Below are 21,482 nucleotides of genomic sequence, written 5' to 3'. Positions count from 1 at the left end.
ATTTAGTGTTATTCATGCATTTGTCTGCATGTAGTGCATTTTTTTTTACATGTATTTATGCAGTTATTTATATGCCTCTTTTTATGCATTTATGTATGCATTGTATATGGTTGTATGCATTTTTTCAGGCATTTACCGTATTTATGCATTGATCTATACATTTGTGAATTTATTTTTGTGTTTATTTTTATGCATTTATCTATGCATTTAGTGCATTTATTTTTGTGTTTATTTTTATGCATTTATCTATGCATTTAGTGCATTTATTTTTGTTTATTTTTATGCATCTATCTATGCATTTAGTGCATTTATTTTTGTTTATTTTTATGCATCTATCTATGCATTTAGTGCATTTATTTTTGTGTTTATTTTTATGCATTTATCTATGCATTTAGTGCATTTATTTTTGTGTTTATTTTTATGCATTTATCTATGCATTTAGTGCATTTATTTTTGTGTTTATTTTTATGCATTTATCTATGCATTTAGTGCATTTATTTTTGTGTTTATTTTTATGCATTTATCTATGCATTTAGTGCATTTATTTTTGTGTTTATTTTTATGCATTTATCTATGCATTTAGTGCGTTTATTTTTGTGTTTATTTTTATGCATTTATCTATGCATTTAGTGCATTTATTTTTGTGTTTATTTTTATGCATTTATCTATGCATTTAGTGCATTTATTTTTGTGTTTATTTTTATGCATTTATCTATGCATTTAGTGCATTTATTTTTGTGTTTATTTTTATGCATTTATCTATGCATTTAGTGCATTTATTTTTGTTTATTTTTAAGCATTTATCTATGCATTTAGTGCATTTATTTTTGTGTTTATTTTTATGCATCTATCTATGCATTTAGTGCATTTGTTGCATTTTGTTGTGTAAATGTGTCTGTTTAAAAAATTCATTAAAAAATTAATTAATTAAGTAATAAGTTGTATAATCCCCCTTTAAATACCATAGTTAACTGCTTGTTGTTAGTAACTTGTAGTTGTACTACTTTTTCTAAATGCATCTTTACTGCAGTGCAACTACTGTAATCCAGTTTCATAGTAGCTTCCCAACACTGTTTATTAATATAAATAACCCACAACATTTGCATAATTAATGTCTTCTAATACACCTAATATGGATTTTATGTGTCTTGTGCTGAAAGGAGCAGTTGTGGATCTGTCCTTCAGCTGTGAGTACTGGCGGTCGTAATGTGATGTCGGTCTGTGTCTGTGTGTGTCTGTAGGCCTGGCGCCGTCTATTCACGTGTGGGATGCCATGAACAAACAGACGCTGTCAGTGCTGCGCTGCTCTCACGCCAAAGGGATCGGATACGTCAACTTCAGCGCCACGGGAAAACTGCTGCTATCTGTGGGAGTGGATCCGGAGCACACCATCACTGTGTGGAGATGGCAGGAAGGTGTCAAAACCAGTGGTTTTAACTAAATTTATACTTAAAATAGCCCTGCATCTGAGAAAAAAAAAAAGGCCTAACATTAGCTAATTTGATGATGATCAAAAATATCATTAAAACTTTCCATCACGTGCAGTTTGTTCACAAAATAAGAATTTTTTTCCCAAAATATATATGTGTGTATCAGCTTTAATGCACTTTACAAAAAATATATAAAAAAGGAAACTGCAATGACAATTTTTTTCTTGCAATAGTGAGCTTAAATCTCACAATTCTGACTTTTTTCTCTGATTATGATTTCTGAATTTTTTAATTCTGATTTTACATGTCAGAATTTTGACTTTTTTTCTCTGTTTTTTAAGTTTGCATCTCACATTTCTGTTTTTTCTTTCCGCACTGGAATAAAAAAAGTTCACAAAAAAGTTCAAAGCTCAGAATTGCAAGTTATAAAACCTGCATTTCTGACTAAAAACATACAAAAAACATCTTTGTTACTAGAAATAAAAAAAAGTTAAATAAAATAAAATATAAAATAAAATAAAAAAAAACATTTAATTTCAGGTAATTTCTCATTTTTAGTTGCTTTAACTTAGTTAGGCCACTAAAATAACTAAAACTAAAACTGAGATTAATAAAAACCTACATAGATGTATTTAAAAAAAAATTATAAAAATGATGAAAACATGCAAAAAAAATTACTGAAAGTACAATGAAAAAGTTAAATACAAAGATAAAAAAATTCTAAATATTGATAAAAATTATAATGATATCTTAATGATACTAAAATAACACTGGTAATGACAATAATTCTTTAATAATGAAAATAATGTTAAAAATTGCAATTGTGAGTTAACATCTTGCAATTCAGTCTTTTTCTCTCAAAAAAGTTATAAACTCATAATTGTGAGTTCTGACTTTTTTCTTAGATTTCTTTTTTAACTGCAATTACCTTTTTTACGTTTTGGTTGGATATGTTTTTTAAAAAACATTTTCTACAAAAAAATATATTAAATGGCGATTAAATTTACCTTTTAAATTGTTTTTATTCCATGGTGGAAATAAGCTTCAATAGTCAAAAGAAAAAATGCTATGAAATGCACATCTTATTTTGTGAGAGACTGATGTGTTTGAGCAAAGCAGACACTATTTCTGGAATCGGTAAGAAACAGGTATTGGACTTTGTTCAGCATATTCAGACGCTGTTGTGAATGCTTTCATCATGTGATCTCAGGCTCTAGGGTTTGCAGTAAGGGCGGTCACAGCGACCGGATCTTCGTGGTGGAGTTCAGGCCGGACTCGGACACTCAGTTTGTGTCGGTGGGAATCAAACACATCAAGTTCTGGACGCTGGTGGGAGGCTCTCTGCTCTATAAGAAAGGAGTGATCGGAGCGGTGGAGGACGGGCGCATGCAGACCATGCTCTCTGTAGCGTTTGGAGCCGTGAGTCTTTCTCATCTGTGATTAGTTAGCTGATTTTTATCTAGAATGGATTTGCAGTGCACCGATTACAGGAACCGCTCCCATGGTGCAGTCTGGGGTTAATTGTGTTGCTCAAAGCACAATAGTGACAGATTCGATGCGTAGAATTCTTTTTTCTTTAGTAAAGAATTATTGTAGATACTATATTATTGTAGTTTGATTGAGATACCATTACAGTTTTTATTGCATATTTTCTATTTTTTTATCTTTCAATTCTACTGTCTTTTTGTTGTGTGTTGTTGCCATTTTTATTATTTTTCTTTTTTTTATGTCTGTAGAGTTTCTATGAATTTCAACTAATTGTTACATTATTTGAATATGAGAAATGTTGAGAAAACAGCTATTTTATATTGTAAAACATATTTCACAATAGTACTGCTTTATTTTTAATCAGAAGAGACTTCTTTTATGAACATTAAAAAAAAAAAGTCTAAACTTTTATGAATAACTTTAAAAGAATAAGAGTAATACACTAAAATATTACATCTTTGCACATAATAATTACTTGAACAAGTTATGTTTTTTATTATTTTATTTCAGTTAATGTTTATTGTATTTCAAGTAGCAAAGAGGGATTTTTACGGTTGTAATTTTAGTTTACTCTTATAAGTACGGGTACATATTCAAGTAGTTACACAGCATAAATTTACAGAATAATATGTAAAATAATAATAATAATAAAAAAAAAAATTTAAATACTGTTTCAAATGTTTCTTGTGACAAAAAACTAATATGATATATAATCATATATTTCATATGTAGTAATATATATAATTTCATAAATAGTAATATAGTATATAATATATATACAGTGTGTGTGTATATATATATATATATATATATATACACTAGTGCTGTCAAACAATTAATTGCGATTAATCGCATCCAAAATAAAAGTTTTTGTACTGTGCATATTTATTATGTGCATACATGTATACATGCACACACAAATGTATACATGCACACACATGCATGTATATATTTAAGAAAAATATGTTGTTTATATATTAAATATATTTATACATGATATAAATGATAAGAATATAAATATATGCATGTAAATATTTTCAAAATATATGCTGTATGTGTGTGTATTTATATATACATAATAAATATACACAATACACGCACATATATTATGTAAACAAAAAGTAAAAAAACAAAAATAGTTTGACAGCACTAATATATATATATATATATATATATTGTAATACGTGTGTGTACTGTGTGCATGTGTACTACTGTGTGTATGTATACATATATACATATATAGAAACATTTATAACTAAATTGAGCTTAATAAAGAGACTATTATCTTTTATAAAGCACAAATTGAGTTTTTCATAATTAATAAATTTCACTAAATGAACACTGTTATTTTCCTGTTTTATAAATGTACAGCTGCTTTGAAACAATCTGTATTATGTAAAGCACTATATATAAATAAGTATAAGACTACTGTATGTTAAATCTCATACCTGTCTGTGCATATGAAATATTTTCTCATGTGTTTTGTCTGGCAGAATAACCTGACGTTCACGGGGGCCATAAACGGTGACGTGTACGTGTGGCGAGAGCATTTCCTGGTGCGTGTGGTGGCTAAAGCTCATACAGGACCAGTGTTCACCATGTACACCACGCTCAGAGACGGACTCATCGTGACCGGAGGCAAAGAGAGACCGTGAGTCCAGCTCTACAGCGCACACTCATGCTGACATGTCAGTTCCATACGGTTTTTAAAAATCATTTTCAGCTAAATAGTTTTGAATTCTTACACCTTGAATAAAAGTTCAAAAGTTTGGAGTCTGTAAGATTTTTTTATGTTTTTGAAAGATGTCTCTTCTGCTCACCATGGCTGCGTTTATTAGATTATAAATACAGTCAAAAATGTGAAATATTATCACTATTTATAATAGATGTTTTCTATATGAATATATTTTAAACTGTAATTTATTCCTGTGATGCGCCGCTGAATTTTCAGCATCATTACTGCAGTCTTCAGTGTCACATGATCTTCAGAAATCATACTAATATGCTGATTTGCTGCTCAAGAAACATTTATTTTTATCATCAGTGTTGAATTTTTGTGGGAACCATGATTTTTATTTTTAAGTTAATTTAATATTTTTGTGGGAACCATGATTTTTATTTTTTATTTAATTTATATTTAATGCAATTTTATTTTTAAGGAGTCTTTGATGAATAGAAACTTCAAAAGAACAGCATTTATTTGAAATATAAATATTTTGTAACAATATGAATGTCTTAAATGTCACTTTTGATCAGTTTAATGCATTTTATAAATAAAAGTATTAATTTCTTAAAAAACATGCCCTAAACTTTTGAACATAGTATACAGTAAGTGTACAAAATGTATATATTTTAAGGGAATCTTTTTATTAAAGTGATACTATGTGCACACAAAACATGAGCATAGTGTCATTGCTTCATTATGTATGTGCAGGACTAAAGAGGGCGGCGCTGTGAAACTGTGGGATCAGGAAATGAAGAGATGTAGAGCGTTTCAGCTGGAGACGGGGCTTCCTGTTGAGACGGTCAGATCTGTGTGCAGAGGAAAGGTCAGTCATGCTTCATAAGCACCCATTTCAAGTGTAAGTTTAGTAGAAAGACAGTAGTACGTAAGTTTGTTTATTGGATGGCAGGGAAAGATCTTGGTGGGAACGAAGGATGGCGAGATCATCGAGGTTGGAGAGAAGAACGCCGCCTCCAACACCATGATAAACGGACACACACAGGGGCGCATCTGGGGTCTGGCCACACACCCCTCCAAAGACGTCTTCATTTCCGCCAGCGATGATGGAACCATCCGCATCTGGGACCTGGCCGATAAGGTGAGGGATTGTGGGTAGTGGAGTGAGAAGAGAGGATTTTACACTACAGCTCAACAGTTTAGGGTCAATAAGACGATACAATTAGTATTTTTATTCAGCAAGGAAATGTTTAAAAGTGACAGTAAAGACATTTGTGATGTTGCAAAAGAGTTCTATTTTAAATAAATGCTGCTCTTTCGAACTTTTTGTTCATCAAAGAATCCTGAAACATAAAATATATCACAGTTTCCACAAAAATGTGAATCAGCCCAACTGTTTTCAACATTGATAATAATCAGAAATGTTTCTTGAGCAGCAAATTAGCATATTAGACTCTCACGTTCAGCAGCGGCAGCTCTTAAAGTCATAGCAGCCAAATAACCTGATATCCCAGCTGCTGCGATGTCTGTTCATCATAGAACAAGAGAAAAACCGGAGGAAATCAGTAACTTTGTAGCTTTAAGGATTCATCTATATTTGAATTAGAATTTAGTGTTTGATCACTTTATTCAATTTCTGTATATTTCCTACTTGCTGAAGGGCACAGGCAGCTAAATATGACATTCATTATAATGGGTTTATGTGAAGATACTTTTAAGTTCACTTAAATTAGAAGTTGTTGTTTTTTTAAGTCTAATGAATGTTAAAATTGATAGCTCTCAATTATACTGTAATGTTGAATGGTTAAATATTAGGAAAAAATAGCAATTTCCTAGAGACATCAGTAGTATTGGTATCAGTGATACACGCCTTCAGTCATAAAAAAAATGCAATTAAATATTTAAAATATACTATCTTTATGTTGTCTCTACATTAATTTGAAGATTGAATGTTAATTTATTGCAATATAAAAGTATATTTAATAACTTCGATGGGATTAATCATGATTAATTTCAGAAAAAATGTGCGATTAATTAGTTCCTTTTTTTTATCGATTGACAGCACTATTAAAAATATTATAGAAGTCAACTGTTATGAAAAATGCACTAAAATACCAATTTCAAATTGTATATAAAATATATATTTCCCACTTGTTTCCCATTCGTCATTTCACCATTTTTTTCAGAACCATTTAACTTTTTCAAAGCTTGATTGATTGGTTGATTGGTTGATTTTTTTGTGTGTTTTCACATAGCAAGTGCCAAAAGTTTTGTAACATTCTGAAGTAAAAAAATACTCCAAAACTGAAACGTAAAATTCAGATTAGATTAGATTAGATTTCAGATTAGAAATGACCGAAGAGCACCAGAGGGTTGATAATTGTTTGTCTTCCAGAAACTCCTGAACAAAGTCAGTCTGGGTCATCCGGCGAAGTGCACGGCGTACAGTCAGAACGGTGAGATGGTGTCCATCGGGATGGAGAACGGAGAGTTCATCGTGCTGCTGGTGAATTCACTGACCGTATGGGGCAAGAAGAGAGACCGCAGTGTGGCCATCCAGGACATTCGGTCAGAAGAGACACTGCATGACAAATACACAACAAAACACATGATCATGAAAGCATACGTTCTCAAGCCGTGTTTCTCACGCAGGTTCAGCTCTGATAACCGGCTGCTGGCCGTCGGCTCGGTGGAGTGCGCTGTCGATTTCTATGATCTGACTCTGGGGCCGTCTCTCAACCGGATCGGCTACTGCAAAGATATTCCTGGATTTGTGATCCAGCTGGACTTCTCTGCCGACAGCAAATACATTGAGGTACAAATCATTCAGAAAACATATTGAGGACTAAATAAACAGAAATAGATCATTTTGATAACATACACAGCAGAGATGTAATGCAACAAAATATTTCTTAATGCACACAAATTAAGTTTTTGTGCATGCACATTTTGCACAAATAAAGGGTGTTGCATGGAGTTCGAGTCAACCAAAATATTTCATGTTTAAAAACATCGGCTTCAAAGTTATTAGCTAAAACGCATGTGAAATTTAAACCGTTTTGTGCACTGGAGATTTTTTTAGTTTCCTGTACAGTTCAATAGAACAATTCAAAACGAACATATACTTGGCACTTAGTCCCTTAAAACATGTCAAGTCACCTTTATTTATATGGCACTTCATAATATACAGATTTTTTTCAAATTAGAGTCACAACAATAAAACCGTATTAATGTGCTAAAAAATAAAATAAAATAAAATATATTTTTAAATATCAAAATACATTTATGTAGACATATTTACCACCATTGTTTTTGGCCACCTTTTCTATGTTTTTGAGCAAATATTTAAAAAAATGTATTTTTTAAATAATTACAAAATATATATTTTGCCCTTCTTATATTTAAATGTGAAAAAATGTATTCACGTCACATTTGAAGAAAAACGTCATTTGTTGAACTTTGCCTCTGTCTTATTTGTAGCCAAATATTTTTTGAAACATTCCCGTTTCTCTACTATAAAATCTTTTATTTTACATTTTAAATGGCGGATAGAAAATCTAGTTTGATCTCTATTAGGCTATTCCATTCACATTTGCATTTAGCTTAAATGTAGGAGCCCCTGAAATACATTTTGAAATATGTTTTGGTATATGAAGGTTGAAACTAAATATAATTTTCATGTAGTCTATGTAAGTAACACTGATATGATTTAAACTTTGTGTGCAGGTCTCTACCGGTTCATATAAGCGTCAGGTTCATGAGGTTCCCAGCGGGAAGATCGTCACAGAGCAAGCCCTGATTGACCGGATCACCTGGGCGACCTGGACCAGGTGAGGACACAGATCTGTGCAGTAAACGGTCCTCAGAAATGACGTCAGTGTCCTGTAGTAAAGCTCTTCCTCCTGTACAGTGTTCTGGGTGACGAGGTTCTGGGCATCTGGCCGCGTAACGCAGAGAAGGCAGACGTGAACTGCGCCTGTGTTTCTCACGCCGGGCTCAACGTGGCCACCGGAGATGATTTTGGACTCGTGAAGCTCTTCGACTTCCCCTGCTCCGAGAAATTTGTGAGTCAACCGTGACTCAAGTCAAATTTATTTCTATAGTGTTTTTCATATTACCCATTTTTTTCTTTTCAGGCTTTGTAGTCACATTTAGCGAAGTTGACTGATAATATAGTTATATTTCAAACAAAATAAAAAAATCAGGCAGATTAATTATATACGTAATGTAAATCACTTTGCATGAGTATTCTGTATGTATTCAGATAAACTTGGATATAACATATATCCAAACTCATGTGAACACTTGAAATATGAAATTACGGTTACATTTTACGTAAGGTTTATTTAGTTAATGCAATAATATGAACTAACAACTAAGCATTTATTAGTCTTTGTTAATTTATATATACTGTATATATACACACAAAATTAACCCTTAGTAACCCTTATTATTAACAATATTAACCAATTATGATTAGCCATATTAACTCTTTATTATTAATCCTTATTATTAACATTAACTCTTACCTTATTAATATAAACCCATATTAACATTTTATTTTGAACCCTTATTATTAACCATATAAACCTTTATTATTAACCATATTAATCCTTTATTTTTAAACCTTATTATTAATCATATTAGCTTTAATATTAAATCTTATTATTATCAACCATAATAACCCTTTATTATTAACCCTTATTATTATTAACCATATTGATTATTTATTATGGACCCTTATTATAATTAACCATATTAACCCTTTACTATCAAACCTTAGTATTACTAACCACATTAACCCTTTACTATTAACCCTTATTATAATAAAAAAATTACTGTCCATGTTAACCCTTTATTATTAAACCTTAGTATTAACCATATAAACCTATTATGAAACCTTAGTATTATTAGCCATATTAACCCTTAATTATTAAACCTTATTACTGTCCATGTTAACCCTTTATTATGAAACCTTAGTATTATTAACCATATTAACCCTTAATTATTAAACCTTATTACTGTCCATGTTAACCCTTTATTATGAAACCTTAGTATTATTAACCATATTAACCCTTAATTATTAAACCTTATTACTGTCCATGTTAACCCTTTATTATTAAACCTTAGTATTATTAACCATATTAACCCTTAATTATGAAACCTTATTACTGTCCATGTTAACCCTTTATTATTATATCTTATTATTAACCATATAAACCTATTATCAAACCTTAGTATTATTAACTATATTAATCCTTTATTTTAAACCTTATTATTAATAAGATTTAATATTTAAAAGCTAATCTTATCAACCATAATAACCTTTAATTATTAACCATGTTAATCTTTAATTATTAACACTTATAACTAACCTTTATTTTTAACTATATTAACCATTAATTATATCACCCTCATTAATAACTTTAATTAACCACATTAACCCTTTATTATCGAACCTTAGTATTATTAACTATATTAATCCTTTATTTTAAACCTTATTATTAATAAGATTTAATATTTAAAAGCTAATCTTATCAACCATAATAACCTTTAATTATTAACCATGTTAATCTTTAATTATTAACACTTATAACTAACCTTTATTTTTAACTATATTAACCATTAATTATATCACCCTCATTAATAACTTTAATTAACCACATTAACCCTTTATTATCGAACCTTAGTATTATTAACCATATGAACCCCTTATTATTAACCATGTTAATCTTTTATTAACACTTATAATTAACCTTTTTAACCATATTAACCCTTTAATAATCCTTATTCGTATTATCCACATTAATACTTTATTATTAACCCTTTTTATAATTAACCATATTAACCCTTATTTTAACCTTTATTGTTAACCGTATTAACTCTTCATTAATAAGCTTTATTATAATTAACCATATTAACCCCTTATTAACCATGTTAATCTTTTATTAACACTTATAATTAACCTTTTTAACCATATTAACCCTTTAATAATCCTTATTCGTATTATCCACATTAATCCTTTATTATTAACCCTTATTATAATTAACCATATTAACCCTTCATTAATAAACTTTATTATAATTATCCATATTAACCCCTTATTATTAACCATGTTATTCTTTTATGAACACTTTATAATTAACCTTTTGTAACCATATTAACCCTTTATTAATCCTTATTCGTGTTATCCACATTAATCCTTTATTATTAACCCTTATTATAATTAACCATATTAACCCTTATTTTAACCTTTATTGTTAACCATATTAACCCTTCATTAATAAACTTTATTATAATTATCCATATTAACCCTTCATTAATAAACTTTATTATAATCAACCATATTAACCCTATATTATTGAACTAGTGTTATTAAACACATTATCCCTTAAGCCTTGAATGATTTATTTTAGAGCATTGGATATTTTTACTGATGGTTTTCTTCATGCATTTCTTCACAGGCCAAACACAAGCGTTACTTCGGCCACTCAGCCCACGTGACCAACATCCGTTTCTCTAACGATGACAAATATGTGATAAGTGTAGGAGGCAACGACTGTAGGTGAGCTCACATCTATCTGTCTATCAGTCCGTCGGTCTGTCTGAACTCTTATTAATGCGTCTCCTCGGTCTCTCAGTGTGTTCGTGTGGAGATGCATCTGATGGGCCTCCACACAGCTGGGAATCTCTCCTCCAAACACCAAGCCGGAGATACCTCCAGCGTCCGGATGCTGCACCTCTGTTATGCTGCGTTTTACCTCTCTAGACCAGATGGATCCTAGACGAGCCTGAGTTCGAAGAGGGTCTTTTTAACCATTCTGTGAAGTGCAATGTTTACGCTTGCATGTACTTTTACAAAGAAAAAAAAGATACACTCATAAATCATGCCACTATTTCAGAAATAAATGTATTTTTTGTTCGGATTCTGAAGTGCCTTGGAGACACAGTTTGCTGATCTTTCCCCCGAAATGTTCATATGATGCATATATGGTGCTAAATGTCCACTTAGAGCTTTTTGAAATTCTTTTAAAAATCATGCATTATGCAAGTTCTTTTCTTCTTTATCTTCGTTTTACATTTTGTACATACATGTCAACTCACTAAACGCTCTTCCTGTTGGAACATGGGACTCAGGAGAAATTAAGTACTGTAATGTGTTGACGTTATATTTGACCTGTGCTATTTGTTAAAATATTAATTTTTTATGTATGTACTTGCGTATGACGTATGCAAATTACTCGGTCGGTCTGTCTGTGGGCGTATATGGAAATTGAAAATGCAAAAAACTCACTGTCCAAATATTACAGTTATATGAAATGTACGTAGTAGCGTTGTCTGTTGCGATGTGTGTAGATTGCGATGTGCTGTTTGTAGCCAATGACATGACAGCAGCTGTTTATCGTGCGCAGATATCGTGTTATATCTGTCATTTGTATGTTCATGTTTTTGTAATTTGTCTGATCAGAGGTCAGTCTAATTGAAAGCTATATAATAATGCATGAATCGAAGTCTGTGTGGTTGTTGATCATGAATGAATACTGTTGTTTTATAATTAAAGAGAACTATGTGCTCACTTGTGAAACTCAGTGTGTGCGTCTTTCACCAGATGATGGCAGTGTGTGTATAAACTGTTTCTCAAAACACAATATTTGTTATCCTATTCAATGAGACGCATAAGATAAGGTGTGGAAATTGTTATTGGATACAGTAATAAGGTGAATTAGTTTCACTAATAAATATCGCCACAGTCCTCAGTTGATTACTCAGTATATTAAGACTATTGTTTTGTATTATGAAATGTATTTCATGTTTAAATAGTCATCACACACACACATGTATATATATATATATACACTACCGTTCAAAAGTTTGGGATCAGTAAGATTTTTAATATTTTTTAACAAAGTTTCTCATCAAGGCTGTATTTGATCAAAAATACAGGAAAAACTGTAATATTGTGAGATATTATTTCAATTTCTAATATTGGTTTTCTGTTTTAATATACTTTAAAATATAATGTATATCTGTGATGTGCAGCTGAATTTATCATCATCATTACTCCAGTCTTCAGTGTCACATGATCTTCAGAAATCATTCTAATATGCTGATTTATTATCAATGTTGGAAACAGTTGTGCTGCTTCATACTTTTTTCAGTATTCTTTTATAAATATAAAATAAAAAAACAGCATTTATTCAAAATGGAAATCTTGTGTTACAATATACAATTTACATACTTTGGAGTCCGTACATTTTTTTCTTTCTTTTTTTGAAAGTAATGAATACTTTTTATTCAGCAAGGATGTGTCAAATGGAAAAAAGTGATAGTAAAGACTCATATTGTTAGAAAAGATTTTAATTGTAAATAAATGCTGTTCTTTTTAACTTTTTATTTATAAAAGAATCCTGAAAAAAGCATTGCAGTTCCCAAAAGCACAACTGTTGCCAACATTGATAATTCTAATAATAAATAATTTTTTTGTAACTAATTTCAAAAAGTGAAACTTTCATATATTCTAGATTCATTACATGTAAAGTTGTGTTTGTTTTATCCAGTATCCCAAAATATTAGAATATTTACATTTGAGTTTCATTAAATGAGCATCCCTATAGTATAAATTGCGGGTATCTCTTGTTCTTTGAAAGCACAATAATGGGGAAGACTGCTGACTTGGCAATGGTCCAGAAGACGATCATTGACACCCTCCACAAAGAGGGTAAGTCACAGAAGGTCATTACTTCACAGAGTGCTGTATCAAAGCATATTAAATGCAAAGTTGACTGGAAGGAAGAAATCGGGTAAGAAAAGGTGCCCAAGCAACAGGAATGACCGCAAGCTTGAGAAAACTGTTAAGCAAAGCCGATTCAAACACTTGGGAGAGCTTCACAAGGAGTGGACTGAAGCTGGAGTCAGCGCATCAAGAGTCACTACGCTCAGACGTCTTCAGGAAAAGGGCTACCAAGCCACTTCTGAAACAGAAACAATGTCAGAAGCATCTTACCTGGGCTAAGGAGAAAAAGAGCTGGACTGTTGCTCAGTGCTCCAAAGTCCTCTTTTCAGATATATTAACCCTTTATTAATCCTTATTCGTGTTATCCACATTAATCCTTTATTATTAACCCTTATTATAATTAACCATATTAACCCTTCATTAATAAACTTTATTATAATTATCCATATTAACCCCTTATTATTAACCATGTTATTCTTTTATGAACACTTTATAATTAACCTTTTGTAACCATATTAACCCTTTATTAATCCTTATTCGTGTTATCCACATTAATCCTTTATTATTAACCCTTATTATAATTAACCATATTAACCCTTCATTAATAAACTTTATTATAATTATCCATATTAACCCCTTATTATTAACCATGTTATTCTTTTATGAACACTTTATAATTAACCTTTTGTAACCATATTAACCCTTTATTAATCCTTATTCGTGTTATCCACATTAATCCTTTATTATTAACCCTTATTATAATTAACCATATTAACCCTTCATTAATAAACTTTATTATAATTATCCATATTAACCCCTTATTATTAACCATGTTATTCTTTTATGAACACTTTATAATTAACCTTTTGTAACCATATTAACCCTTTATTAATCCTTATTCGTGTTATCCACATTAATCCTTTATTATTAACCCTTATTATAATTAACCATATTAACCCTTCATTAATAAACTTTATTATAATTATCCATATTAACCCCTTATTATTAACCATGTTATTCTTTTATGAACACTTTATAATTAACCTTTTGTAACCATATTAACCCTTTATTAATCCTTATTCGTGTTATCCACATTAATCCTTTATTATTAACCCTTATTATAATTAACCATATTAACCCTTCATTAATAAACTTTATTATAATTATCCATATTAACCCCTTATTATTAACCATGTTATTCTTTTATGAACACTTTATAATTAACCTTTTGTAACCATATTAACCCTTTATTAATCCTTATTCGTGTTATCCACATTAATCCTTTATTATTAACCCTTATTATAATTAACCATATTAACCCTTCATTAATAAACTTTATTATAATTATCCATATTAACCCCTTATTATTAACCATGTTATTCTTTTATGAACACTTTATAATTAACCTTTTGTAACCATATTAACCCTTTATTAATCCTTATTCGTGTTATCCACATTAATCCTTTATTATTAACCCTTATTATAATTAACCATATTAACCCTTCATTAATAAACTTTATTATAATTATCCATATTAACCCCTTATTATTAACCATGTTATTCTTTTATGAACACTTTATAATTAACCTTTTGTAACCATATTAACCCTTTATTAATCCTTATTCGTGTTATCCACATTAATCCTTTATTATTAACCCTTATTATAATTAACCATATTAACCCTTCATTAATAAACTTTATTATAATTATCCATATTAACCCCTTATTATTAACCATGTTATTCTTTTATGAACACTTTATAATTAACCTTTTGTAACCATATTAACCCTTTATTAATCCTTATTCGTGTTATCCACATTAATCCTTTATTATTAACCCTTATTATAATTAACCATATTAACCCTTCATTAATAAACTTTATTATAATTATCCATATTAACCCCTTATTATTAACCATGTTATTCTTTTATGAACACTTTATAATTAACCTTTTGTAACCATATTAACCCTTTATTAATCCTTATTCGTGTTATCCACATTAATCCTTTATTATTAACCCTTATTATAATTAACCATATTAACCCTTCATTAATAAACTTTATTATAATTATCCATATTAACCCCTTATTATTAACCATGTTATTCTTTTATGAACACTTTATAATTAACCTTTTGTAACCATATTAACCCTTTATTAATCCTTATTCGTGTTATCCACATTAATCCTTTATTATTAACCCTTATTATAATTAACCATATTAACCCTTCATTAATAAACTTTATTATAATTATCCATATTAACCCCTTATTATTAACCATGTTATTCTTTTATGAACACTTTATAATTAACCTTTTGTAACCATATTAACCCTTTATTAATCCTTATTCGTGTTATCCACATTAATCCTTTATTATTAACCCTTATTATAATTAACCATATTAACCCTTCATTAATAAACTTTATTATAATTATCCATATTAACCCCTTATTATTAACCATGTTATTCTTTTATGAACACTTTATAATTAACCTTTTGTAACCATATTAACCCTTTATTAATCCTTATTCGTGTTATCCACATTAATCCTTTATTATTAACCCTTATTATAATTAACCATATTAACCCTTCATTAATAAACTTTATTATAATTATCCATATTAACCCCTTATTATTAACCATGTTATTCTTTTATGAACACTTTATAATTAACCTTTTGTAACCATATTAACCCTTTATTAATCCTTATTCGTGTTATCCACATTAATCCTTTATTATTAACCCTTATTATAATTAACCATATTAACCCTTCATTAATAAACTTTATTATAATTATCCATATTAACCCCTTATTATTAACCATGTTATTCTTTTATGAACACTTTATAATTAACCTTTTGTAACCATATTAACCCTTTATTAATCCTTATTCGTGTTATCCACATTAATCCTTTATTATTAACCCTTATTATAATTAACCATATTAACCCTTCATTAATAAACTTTATTATAATTATCCATATTAACCCCTTATTATTAACCATGTTATTCTTTTATGAACACTTTATAATTAACCTTTTGTAACCATATTAACCCTTTATTAATCCTTATTCGTGTTATCCACATTAATCCTTTATTATTAACCCTTATTATAATTAACCATATTAACCCTTCATTAATAAACTTTATTATAATTATCCATATTAACCCCTTATTATTAACCATGTTATTCTTTTATGAACACTTTATAATTAACCTTTTGTAACCATATTAACCCTTTATTAATCCTTATTCGTGTTATCCACATTAATCCTTTATTATTAACCCTTATTATAATTAACCATATTAACCCTTCATTAATAAACTTTATTATAATTATCCATATTAACCCCTTATTATTAACCATGTTATTCTTTTATGAACACTTTATAATTAACCTTTTGTAACCATATTAACCCTTTATTAATCCTTATTCGTGTTATCCACATTAATCCTTTATTATTAACCCTTATTATAATTAACCATATTAACCCTTCATTAATAAACTTTATTATAATCAACCATATTAACCCTATATTATTGAACTAGTGTTATTAAACACATTATCCCTTAAGCCTTGAATGATTTATTTTAGAGCATTGGATATTTTTACTGATGGTTTTCTTCATGCATTTCTTCACAGGCCAAACACAAGCGTTACTTCGGCCACTCTGCCCACGTGACCAACATCCGTTTCTCTTATGACGACAAATATGTGATAAGTGTAGGAGGCAACGACTGTAGGTGAGCTCACATCTATCTGTCTATCAGTCCGTCGGTCTGTCTGAACTCTTATTAATGCGTCTCCTCGGTCTCTCAGTGTGTTCGTGTGGAGATGCATCTGATGGGCCTCCACACAGCTGGGAATCTCTCCTCCAAACACCAAGCCGGAGATACCTCCAGCGTCCGGATGCTGCACCTCTGTTATGCTGCGTTTTACCTCTCTAGACCAGATGGATCCTAGACGAGCCTGAGTTCGAAGAGGGTCTTTTTAACCATTCTGTGAAGTGCAATGTTTACGCTTGCATGTACTTTTACAAAGAAAAAAAAGATACACTCATAAATCATGCCACTATTTCAGAAATAAATGTATTTTTTGTTCGGATTCTGAAGTGCCTTGGAGACACAGTTTGCTGATCTTTCCCCCGAAATGTTCATATGATGCATATATGGTGCTAAATGTCCACTTAGAGCTTTTTGAAATTCTTTTAAAAATCATGCATTATGCAAGTTCTTTTCTTCTTTATCTTCGTTTTACATTTTGTACATACATGTCAACTCACTAAACGCTCTTCCTGTTGGAACATGGGACTCAGGAGAAATTAAGTACTGTAATGTGTAGATGTTATATTTGACCTGTGCTATTTTTGTTAAAATTTTAATTTTTTATTTACGTATGACGTATGCAAATTAGTCGGTCGGTCTGTAGGCGTATATGAAAATGGAAAATGCAAAAAACTGGCTGTCCAAATATTAAAGTTATATGAAATGTACGTAGTAGCGTTGTCTGTTGCGACGTGTGTAGATTGTGACAGCAGCTGTTTATTGTGTGCAGATATCATGTTATATCTGTCATTTGTATGTTCATGTTTTTGTAATTTGTCTGATCAGAGGTCAGTCTAATTGAAAGCTATATAATAATGCATGAATCGAAGTCTGTGTGGTTGTTGATCATGAATGAATACTGTTGTTTTATAATTAAAGAGAACTATGTGCTCACTTGTGAAACTCAGTGTGTGCGTCTTTCACCAGATGATGGCAGTGTGTGTATAAACTGTTTCTCAAAACACAATATTTGTTATCCTATTCAATGAGACGCATAAGATAAGGTGTGGAAATTGTTATTGGATACAGTAATAAGGTGAATTAGTTTCACTAATAAATATCGCCACAGTCCTCAGTTGATTACTCAGTATATTAAGACTATTGTTTTGTATTATGAAATGTATTTCATGTTTAAAAATAGTCATCACACACACACATGTATATATATATATATACACTACCGTTCAAAAGTTTGGGATCAGTAAGATTTTTAATATTTTTTAACAAAGTTTCTCATCAAGGCTGTATTTGATCAAAAATACAGGAAAAACTGTAATATTGTGAGATATTATTTCAATTTCTAATATTGGTTTTCTGTTTTAATATACTTTAAAATATAATGTATATCTGTGATGTGCAGCTGAATTTATCATCATCATTACTCCAGTCTTCAGTGTCACATGATCTTCAGAAATCATTCTAATATGCTGATTTATTATCAATGTTGGAAACAGTTGTGCTGCTTCATACTTTTTTCAGTATTCTTTTATAAATATAAAATAAAAAAACAGCATTTATTCAAAATGGAAATCTTGTGTTACAATATACAATTTACATACTTTGGAGTCCGTACATTTTTTTCTTTCTTTTTTTGAAAGTAATGAATACTTTTTATTCAGCAAGGATGTGTCAAATGGAAAAAAGTGATAGTAAAGACTCATATTGTTAGAAAAGATTTTAATTGTAAATAAATGCTGTTCTTTTTAACTTTTTATTTATAAAAGAATCCTGAAAAAAGCATTGCAGTTCCCAAAAGCACAACTGTTGCCAACATTGATAATTCTAATAATAAATAATTTTTTTGTAACTAATTTCAAAAAGTGAAACTTTCATATATTCTAGATTCATTACATGTAAAGTTGTGTTTGTTTTATCCAGTATCCCAAAATATTAGAATATTTACATTTGAGTTTCATTAAATGAGCATCCCTATAGTATAAATTGCGGGTATCTCTTGTTCTTTGAAAGCACAATAATGGGGAAGACTGCTGACTTGGCAATGGTCCAGAAGACGATCATTGACACCCTCCACAAAGAGGGTAAGTCACAGAAGGTCATTACTTCACAGAGTGCTGTATCAAAGCATATTAAATGCAAAGTTGACTGGAAGGAAGAAATCGGGTAAGAAAAGGTGCCCAAGCAACAGGAATGACCGCAAGCTTGAGAAAACTGTTAAGCAAAGCCGATTCAAACACTTGGGAGAGCTTCACAAGGAGTGGACTGAAGCTGTAGTCAGCGCATCAAGAGTCACTACGCTCAGACGTCTTCAGGAAAAGGGCTACCAAGCCACTTCTGAAACAGAAACAATGTCAGAAGCATCTTACCTGGGCTAAGGAGAAAAAGAGCTGGACTGTTGCTCAGTGCTCCAAAGTCCTCTTTTCAGATCAAAGTAAATTTTGCATTTCATTTGGAAATCAAGGTCTGGAGTCTGGAGGAAGAGTGGAGAGGCACAGAATCCAAGCTGCTTGAAGTCCAGTGTGAAGTTTCTGAAGTCAGAGATGATTTGGGTGCCGTGACGTCTGCTGGTGTTGCTCCATTGTGTTTTATCAAGTCCAAAGTCAATGCAGCTGTCTAGCAGGAGATTTTGGAGCACTTCATGCTTCCATCTGCTGACAAGCTTTATGGAGATGCTGATTTCCTTTTCAGAATCAGAATCAGAATGAACTTTATTGCTAGGTATGTTTACACATACAAGGAATTAGTTTTCTTGACAGAAGCTTCCACAGTGTAACAGAATGACAGTGACAGAACAAAAAAACAGATAATAAAAAATAAAAAAATAGAACAAGTAAATAAGGAATAAAAATATACAAATCGACAATTGTATGTGCAGGTGACAGTTGTATGTACAGGTATATTATGTGCAAATTGAAATGTAGACTGAGTATGTGTGTTAGATAAATAAGTGTATGAGTGAATAAATAGTGTGTGTTCCACAGTTATTGTCAAGTGTTCATGAGATGTGGAGTCTGGAGGAAGACTGGAGAGGCACAGAATCCAAGCTGCTTGAAATCCAGTGTGAAGTTTCTGAAGTCAGAGATGATTTGGGTGCTGTGACGTCTGCTGGTGTTACTCCATTGTGTTTTATCAAGTCCAAAGTCAATGCAGCCGCCTAGCAGGAGATTTTGGAGCACTTCATGCTTCCATCTGCTGACAAGCTTTATGGAGATGCTGATTTCCTTTTCAGAATCAGAATCAGAATGAACTTTATTGCTAGGTATGTTTACACATACAAGGAATTAGTTTTCTTGACAGAAGCTTCCACAGTGTAACAGAATGACAGTGACAGAACAAAAAAACAGATAATAAAAAATAAAAAAATAGAACAAGTAAATAAGGAATAAAAATATACAAATCGACAATTGTATGTGCAGGTGACAGTTGTATGTACAGGTATATTATGTGCAAATTGAAATGTAGACTGAGTATGTGTGTTAGATAAATAAGTGTATGAGTGAATAAATAGTGTGTGTTCCACAGTTATTGTCAAGTGTTCATGAGATGGATGGCCTGAGGGAAGAAACTGTTCCTGTGTCTGGCCGTTCTGGTGCTCAGAGCTCTGTAGCTTTGACCAGATGGCAACAGTTCAAAGAGGGAGTGTGCTGGATGTGAGGGGTCCAGAGTGATTTTGCCAGTCCTTTTGCTCACTCTGGATGAGTACAGTTCTTGGAGAGAAGGGAGGGTTGTACCAATGATTCGCTCAGCAGTCCGGACTACCCTCTGAAGTCTTCTGAGGTCAGATTTGGTAGCTGAGCTGAACCAGACAGTTATAGAAGTGCAGAGGATGGATTCAATAATGGCGGAGTAGAACTGTTTCAGCAGATCCTGTGACAGGTTGAACTTCCTCAGCTGGCGAAGGAAGTACAACCTCTGCTGGCCCTTTTCCCAGCAGGACTTTAGCACCTGCTCACACTGCCAAAACCACTTCCAAGTCCTTTGCTGACCATGATATTACTGTGCTTGATTGGCCAGCCAACATGCCTGACCTGAAGCCCATATGGAATCTATGGGGTATTTTCAAGAGAAAGATGAGAAACAGTGGATCTGAGCTGAAGCTCAATAGTTTCTCAGCAGAGCCACAGGCTGATCGCTTCATGCCACACCTCACTGATGCTGGAGTTTGTGCCAAACGAGCCCCGACCAAGTATTGAGTGCAGAAATCAACATACTATAAAGAACTTGAACTTTTCTGTTTTGCAAATCCTTTTTTTTTATTTATCTTAGGAAATATTCTAATACTTTGAGATTCAGGATTTTTGACTTTCATGAGCTGTAAGCTCTTATCATCAAAATTAAAACAAAAAAACTTTTGAAATGTTTTACTT

At 31.1% G+C, this 21,482-nt stretch overlaps 1 protein-coding gene across 4 annotated transcripts in view; it reads left to right on the top strand.

Annotated features, from left to right (window-relative positions):
• Nucleotides 1-18,041, top strand: part of LOC107597181 (echinoderm microtubule-associated protein-like 6) — a 69,834-nt gene extending 51,793 nt beyond the window's left edge. For 3 of the 4 annotated variants that reach the window (XM_016288137.1, XM_016288138.1, XM_016288136.1), the window contains 11 exons: nt 1,242-1,415; nt 2,641-2,849; nt 4,412-4,569; nt 5,353-5,467; nt 5,552-5,740; nt 6,995-7,167; nt 7,252-7,414; nt 8,326-8,429; nt 8,510-8,663; nt 11,064-11,164; nt 11,241-12,169. In XM_016288137.1, the coding sequence (XP_016143623.1) occupies nt 1,242-1,415; nt 2,641-2,849; nt 4,412-4,569; nt 5,353-5,467; nt 5,552-5,740; nt 6,995-7,167; nt 7,252-7,414; nt 8,326-8,429; nt 8,510-8,663; nt 11,064-11,164; nt 11,241-11,265 (1,565 nt within the window). In that variant the 3' untranslated portion in view covers nt 11,266-12,169. Of the gene's footprint in view, nt 1-1,241; nt 1,416-2,640; nt 2,850-4,411; nt 4,570-5,352; nt 5,468-5,551; nt 5,741-6,994; nt 7,168-7,251; nt 7,415-8,325; nt 8,430-8,509; nt 8,664-11,063; nt 11,165-11,240; nt 12,170-16,975; nt 17,077-17,152 lie in introns of those variants that run through there. The other variant, XM_016288139.1, reaches the window with a different exon arrangement.
• The last annotated feature ends 3,441 nt before the right edge of the window (nt 18,042-21,482 follow it).

Source organism: Sinocyclocheilus grahami, unplaced genomic scaffold, assembly GCF_001515645.1.
Source record: "Sinocyclocheilus grahami isolate Dianchi unplaced genomic scaffold, SAMN03320097.WGS_v1.1 scaffold229.1, whole genome shotgun sequence".
Classification (NCBI taxonomy): domain Eukaryota; kingdom Metazoa; phylum Chordata; class Actinopteri; order Cypriniformes; family Cyprinidae; genus Sinocyclocheilus; species Sinocyclocheilus grahami.
The sequence above is the reverse complement of the archived record's forward strand: the minus strand, read 5'-3'. Positions and strand labels throughout refer to the sequence as shown.